The 7,404-nt window shown below is 38.1% G+C and overlaps 1 protein-coding gene across 1 annotated transcript in view; it reads left to right on the top strand.

Moving 5' to 3' along the window:
- The window catches only part of LOC107733440 (V-type proton ATPase 116 kDa subunit a-like), an 18,593-nt gene that overhangs the window by 9,648 nt on the left and 1,541 nt on the right, over positions 1-7,404 (top strand). Inside the window, exons 11-18 of the mRNA XM_016545057.1 lie at positions 710-867; positions 1,359-1,449; positions 1,589-1,707; positions 2,490-2,703; positions 3,005-3,118; positions 3,225-3,308; positions 3,622-3,742; positions 3,821-3,992. Coding sequence (XP_016400543.1) covers positions 710-867; positions 1,359-1,449; positions 1,589-1,707; positions 2,490-2,703; positions 3,005-3,118; positions 3,225-3,308; positions 3,622-3,742; positions 3,821-3,992 — 1,073 coding nt within the window. The remainder of the gene's footprint in view (positions 1-709; positions 868-1,358; positions 1,450-1,588; positions 1,708-2,489; positions 2,704-3,004; positions 3,119-3,224; positions 3,309-3,621; positions 3,743-3,820; positions 3,993-7,404) is intronic.

The following is a 7,404-nucleotide window of genomic DNA, read 5'->3' as shown; positions in this document are numbered from 1 at the left end:
GATCGCAGACTTATAAGTGCATTACCGCCACCTATCTCTCAAATGGACCATTGACACTCCTAATTGAGATTGTAGATAGAGTGTCAATGGTCCATTTGAGAGATAGGTGGCGGTAATGCACTTATAAGTCTTGCACAGACCGATCGTTTCGTGTCTTTACACATCAATGTATCGTCACGAGCCGCAGGGTTTAATTTGGTTTTGTTTGTGTATGTTTTTTTGACTCTCAAAGCCGTGATTCCCATTCACTTCCATTATATGACTGACAGACTGCAACGGTTTGAGTTAAAAATCATCATCTGTGTTCTGCTGAAGAAACAAAGTCACCTACATCTTGGATGCCCTGGGTGTAAGCAGATAAACATCACATTTTAATTTTTGGGTGAACTATCCCTTTAATCAATGACAAACATCCGAGTCAGCGAGACGGAGGGAAGTTAGCAAAGGAAGGGCATGAAAAAACGAGGTGGAACGCAGCCTAGAAACCTCCTAGCATTTGTGTTGTAGCTAAACTCTGCAGTAAAGTGGCCCCCCAGGAGCAGGATTGGACACCCCTGCTTTAAGTGTTTGCAAACGCTTCTTAATACAATCTAGTGAAATGCTGTAATCATCCATCCACAAAAATATTGGATATTATGCAAACATGAAAATAAAGCACAACCGCTGTGCATTACGTCGTACTGATTTATTGGGGTCTCTTGTGTGTCAGATCTGGCAGATGATGTTTGGAGGCCGATATCTCATTTTGTTGATGGGGCTGTTTTCTATCTATACTGGAGCCATTTACAACGAGTGTTTCAGCAGGGGCCTCAGCACCTTCTCATCAGGATGGCACATCCGGCCCAATGCAGAATACTACAACTGGACGTACGACACGCACACACTTGCATTTGTGGTTTACAGGGACTCTCTATAGGTGTAATGGCTTTTATACTGTACAAACTGTATTTTCTATCGCCCTACACCTAAACCTACCCCTCACAGAAAACTACGGGCAATTTTTGAATTTCATAAAACACCGTTTTGGAATTTCTTTTTTTTTTTTAAGCCTTTTGTTTTACGGGGACACAGGAAATGTCCTCATAAACCATGTTTACGTTGTAGTACCCATGTTGTTATTATACACACACTAGGGTTGCAAAAAGGTGGAAAATTTCCAGTAAATGTAGGAAACATTCCAGAAATTTTGGGAACTTTCCAGGATTTTTGAGAATATTCCAGGAATTTTTGGAAAGTTTCCGGAAATGTACCGGAAATTTTCCAACTCTTTTGCAACCCTAACACACACACACATTCATCATAAGGCCAAAGTTATTGCATATGAAGTTCTGAAAGCCTCTCTCTGTCTCTGTGTGTAGTGAGGAGACTTTCAGAAATAATCGGTATCTGTCGCTGGACCCCAATGTCACTGGCGTTTTCACTGGTCCTTATCCTTTTGGCATTGATCCTGTAAGTCCTGTGGAAATGACACTGTGTACCCTCTTCTGCTGTTATTTGTTTTGATGGCTCGACCCAAGAGTAATACTCTTCCTTCATTGTGGTTGTGTAAAAAAATCCTGAACGCTAACTAATTCTTTACCTCCCTCAGATTTGGGGTCTGGCCAATAATCATCTGACGTTCCTCAACAGCTATAAGATGAAGATGTCTGTCATTATTGGAGTCATCCATATGACCTTTGGTGTGTGTTTATCCGTATTCAACTACATGTGAGTATGTTTTCCTTTGCTGTTCTTGAGGATTTCTTCATGTTTTCTGCAATTCGGTTACTTTTTTTTTTTTTTTTAGTTTTACAACTGCATTTTTGTTTTATAAAAATAAGGTAGACATGGATCAAACACTGTCATAATTTAGAAATAAAAGACCATTTCATTGATTTTACCCTGATTTTAGCCACTGAAATGTTTTCTGCAATTCGGTTTCTTTTTTTTTTTTTTTTTAGTTTTACAACTGCATTTTTGTTTTATAAAAATAAGGTAGACATGGATCAAACACTGTCATAATTTAGAAATAAAAGACCATTTCATTGATTTTACCCTGATTTTAGCCACTGAAACACTCTCACTTAACAGGTTGGCTTACATTTTGTGGCATTACTGTTCAGTATCTGAACTGAACAAACAAATAATGGTCTAATGAGACAATCACATAGTTGAAAATAAATATTAGGATCCTTTGGATAGTAATGTTATTTTTAGTCCAGTTATCCTGTTGTTGTTATTTTCTGCTTGCCATAAATCACATAAAGAGGCGTTGATGAAGTAGTACCTCTTCTATCTGTATGACCTCTTGAATCTCAAAAGATCAAGGTGAATTTTGATTTCTTAATTCATGGCCCCTTTAAAAGTAAATATTTATGTGCAGAGTTCAAAATGATCATTCCGGTCCTAAAGTTTTCTACTTAAAAAAAATAAATAAATAAAAAAAAGCATGCAAATGTTATTACCATTTGAACCATGGATCTTAAAACTCTTTTTGTGCTGCTGTGTAGACACTTCAGAGAGATCAGCAGTGTGTTTCTGGTGCTGATCCCGGAGCTGTGTTTCATGCTGTGTCTGTTTGGATACCTGATCTTCATGGTGATCTATAAGTGGCTGGTGTATGGCCCCATGACCTCCGACTCCGCTCCCAGCATCCTCATCCACTTTATAGACATGTTCCTGTTTACTGAGAATAAGGACAACAAGCCTCTCTATACGGACCAGGTGTGTACTTGTAGTTAGTTAGTATCACAAAACCAGACATTTGACTCTCGGAATAAAGTCTGTTCCACTTTATGGTTTGTTAGGGACTTGGGTTACATCTGAAAATGGTGATATCACGATAATGGGCTGCTTTTGTTTATGATTTGTCTCAATATGGTTTATTAAACCGAAGTGAGACCTGGATATGACAGGATCTTTGCATCTTGCACCAGTTTCCTCTCAAGTTTCCAGTTCTCCCCCAGCATTATTAATCAGACTCAACATAAAATGAACAGACCTGACCGTCTCTTTGTGTCTGTAGATGGTCGTGCAGAAGGTTCTGGTGATTGTGGCTGTGTTGTCTGTTCCTGTGCTGCTCCTGGGGAAGCCAATGCATGAATACATCACACACAGGAGGAAGAGAACTCCGCTTTCGGTGAGCGATCCTTCTGCGTTTATGTGCTTAAGTGTTTGGGAATGGACCCGAGTACATTTTTTGTGGTTTGTGTGTGTTTGTATAACTATGTGCTCATCTTCCGTAGGGAGACAGACGTCCACTGCTAGCAGAAAATGGCTCTATAAATGCTCACCAGGACGAGGTGGATGCAAGAGGAGGAGGAGAAGAGGTAAGATGGAAAAATCAAAAATGTACCATAGAAGGTCATGTAACTTGTTATATATAAATATAAAAGCGACTTGCATGGCATTGAAGGTACATATTTTATCAGTTCTTTCCTTGGGAATCAAACCCATGGTCTTGCCTTTGCTAGCATCTATTCCTCTGAAGTCATACGATAGCTTTCTGTCACAAACATACAAAGCCATGCAGGTTTGGAAGCACATGAGGATGAGTTCATGATGACAAGTTCCTCGGATTTGCCTTTTTTGGTATCTTCTCAATGTTTGTTTTCTGTCTTTCCATCTGCCATTGTTTGTAAGGAGTTTGATACAGCGAACGTGTTCATGCACCAGGCCATTCACACCATCGAGTATTGTCTGGGGTGCATCTCTAACACCGCCTCATACCTGCGGCTCTGGGCCCTCAGCCTGGCTCACGCCCGTAAGTGCTCTCACGCGTGTTTCACTGCTGCCGGCATTACTGTGGAGCATCTTGTCATGTTGCGTGTATATTTTTCAGAGTTATCTGAGGTGCTGTGGTCAATGGTGATGCATATCTCCTTCAAGCAGCTCAGTTATGTGGGCTCTATCGTCATGGTGGTTATATTTGCTGCCTTTGCTGTGCTAACCGTATCGATCCTGCTCGTCATGGAAGGCCTGTCCGCTTTCCTACACGCACTTCGACTTCACTGGTGAGAGAAACATGCTCACACACTCATACTCACACACTCGCACTCACACACTCGCACTCACGCACTCACGCACTCACACTCACACACTCACACACTCACACACTGACACTCACACTCACACTCACACACTCACACTCACACTCACACACTCATACTCATACTCATACTCATACTCATACTCATACTCATACTCATACTCATACTCATACTCATACTCATACTCATACTCATACTCATACTCATACTCATACTCATACTCATACTCATACTCATACTCATACTCATACTCATACTCATACTCATACTCATACTCATACTCATACTCATACTCATACTCATACTCATACTCATACTCATACTCATACTCATACTCATACTCATACTCATACTCATACTCATACTCATACTCATACTCATACTCATACTCATACTCATACTCATACTCATACTCATACTCATACTCATACTCATACTCATACTCATACTCATACTCATACTCATACTCATACTCATACTCATACTCATACTCATACTCATACTCATACTCATACTCATACTCATACTCATACTCATACTCATACTCATACTCATACTCATACTCATACTCATACTCATACTCATACTCATACTCATACTCATACTCATACTCATACTCATACTCATACTCATACTCATACTCATACTCATACTCATACTCATACTCATACTCATACTCATACTCATACTCATACTCATACTCATACTCATACTCATACTCATACTCATACTCATACTCATACTCATACTCATACTCATACTCATACTCATACTCATACTCATACTCATACTCATACTCATACTCATACTCATACTCATACTCATACTCATACTCATACTCATACTCATACTCATACTCATACTCATACTCATACTCATACTCATACTCATACTCATACTCATACTCATACTCATACTCATACTCATACTCATACTCATACTCATACTCATACTCATACTCATACTCATACTCATACTCATACTCATACTCATACTCATACTCATACTCATACTCATACTCATACTCATACTCATACTCATACTCATACTCATACTCATACTCATACTCATACTCATACTCATACTCATACTCATACTCATACTCATACTCATACTCATACTCATACTCATACTCATACTCATACTCATACTCATACTCATACTCATACTCATACTCATACTCATACTCATACTCATACTCATACTCATACTCATACTCATACTCATACTCATACTCATACTCATACTCATACTCATACTCATACTCATACTCATACTCATACTCATACTCATACTCATACTCATACTCATACTCATACTCATACTCATACTCATACTCATACTCATACTCATACTCATACTCATACTCATACTCATACTCATACTCATACTCATACTCATACTCATACTCATACTCATACTCATACTCATACTCATACTCATACTCATACTCATACTCATACTCATACTCATACTCATACTCATACTCATACTCATACTCATACTCATACTCATACTCATACTCATACTCATACTCATACTCATACTCATACTCATACTCATACTCATACTCATACTCATACTCATACTCATACTCATACTCATACTCATACTCATACTCATACTCATACTCATACTCATACTCATACTCATACTCATACTCATACTCATACTCATACTCATACTCATACTCATACTCATACTCATACTCATACTCATACTCATACTCATACTCATACTCATACTCATACTCATACTCATACTCATACTCATACTCATACTCATACTCATACTCATACTCATACTCATACTCATACTCATACTCATACTCATACTCATACTCATACTCATACTCATACTCATACTCATACTCATACTCATACTCATACTCATACTCATACTCATACTCATACTCATACTCATACTCATACTCATACTCATACTCATACTCATACTCATACTCATACTCATACTCATACTCATACTCATACTCATACTCATACTCATACTCATACTCATACTCATACTCATACTCATACTCATACTCATACTCATACTCATACTCATACTCATACTCATACTCATACTCATACTCATACTCATACTCATACTCATACTCATACTCATACTCATACTCATACTCATACTCATACTCATACTCATACTCATACTCATACTCATACTCATACTCATACTCATACTCATACTCATACTCATACTCATACTCATACTCATACTCATACTCATACTCATACTCATACTCATACTCATACTCATACTCATACTCATACTCATACTCATACTCATACTCATACTCATACTCATACTCATACTCATACTCATACTCATACTCATACTCATACTCATACTCATACTCATACTCATACTCATACTCATACTCATACTCATACTCATACTCATACTCATACTCATACTCATACTCATACTCATACTCATACTCATACTCATACTCATACTCATACTCATACTCATACTCATACTCATACTCATACTCATACTCATACTCATACTCATACTCATACTCATACTCATACTCATACTCATACTCATACTCATACTCATACTCATACTCATACTCATACTCATACTCATACTCATACTCATACTCATACTCATACTCATACTCATACTCATACTCATACTCATACTCATACTCATACTCATACTCATACTCATACTCATACTCATACTCATACTCATACTCATACTCATACTCATACTCATACTCATACTCATACTCATACTCATACTCATACTCATACTCATACTCATACTCATACTCATACTCATACTCATACTCATACTCATACTCATACTCATACTCATACTCATACTCATACTCATACTCATACTCATACTCATACTCATACTCATACTCATACTCATACTCATACTCATACTCATACTCATACTCATACTCATACTCATACTCATACTCATACTCATACTCATACTCATACTCATACTCATACTCATACTCATACTCATACTCATACTCATACTCATACTCATACTCATACTCATACTCATACTCATACTCATACTCATACTCATACTCATACTCATACTCATACTCATACTCATACTCATACTCATACTCATACTCACACACTCGCACTCACTCACACTCACACTCTCACACTCACTCACACTCGCACACTCACACTCATACTCGCACACTCACACACTCACACACTCACACACTGACTCACTCACACACACACACACACTCACACTCACATTCATACTCATACTCATACTCATACTCACACACACTCGCACTCATACTCACACACTCGCACTCACACACTCACACACACTCACACTCACACTCACACTCTCACACTCACACTCA

This window comes from Sinocyclocheilus rhinocerous, unplaced genomic scaffold, assembly GCF_001515625.1.
Source record: "Sinocyclocheilus rhinocerous isolate Xijiao unplaced genomic scaffold, SAMN03320098_v1.1 scaffold460, whole genome shotgun sequence".
Taxonomy (NCBI): domain Eukaryota; kingdom Metazoa; phylum Chordata; class Actinopteri; order Cypriniformes; family Cyprinidae; genus Sinocyclocheilus; species Sinocyclocheilus rhinocerous.
The sequence above is the reverse complement of the archived record's forward strand: the minus strand, read 5'-3'. Positions and strand labels throughout refer to the sequence as shown.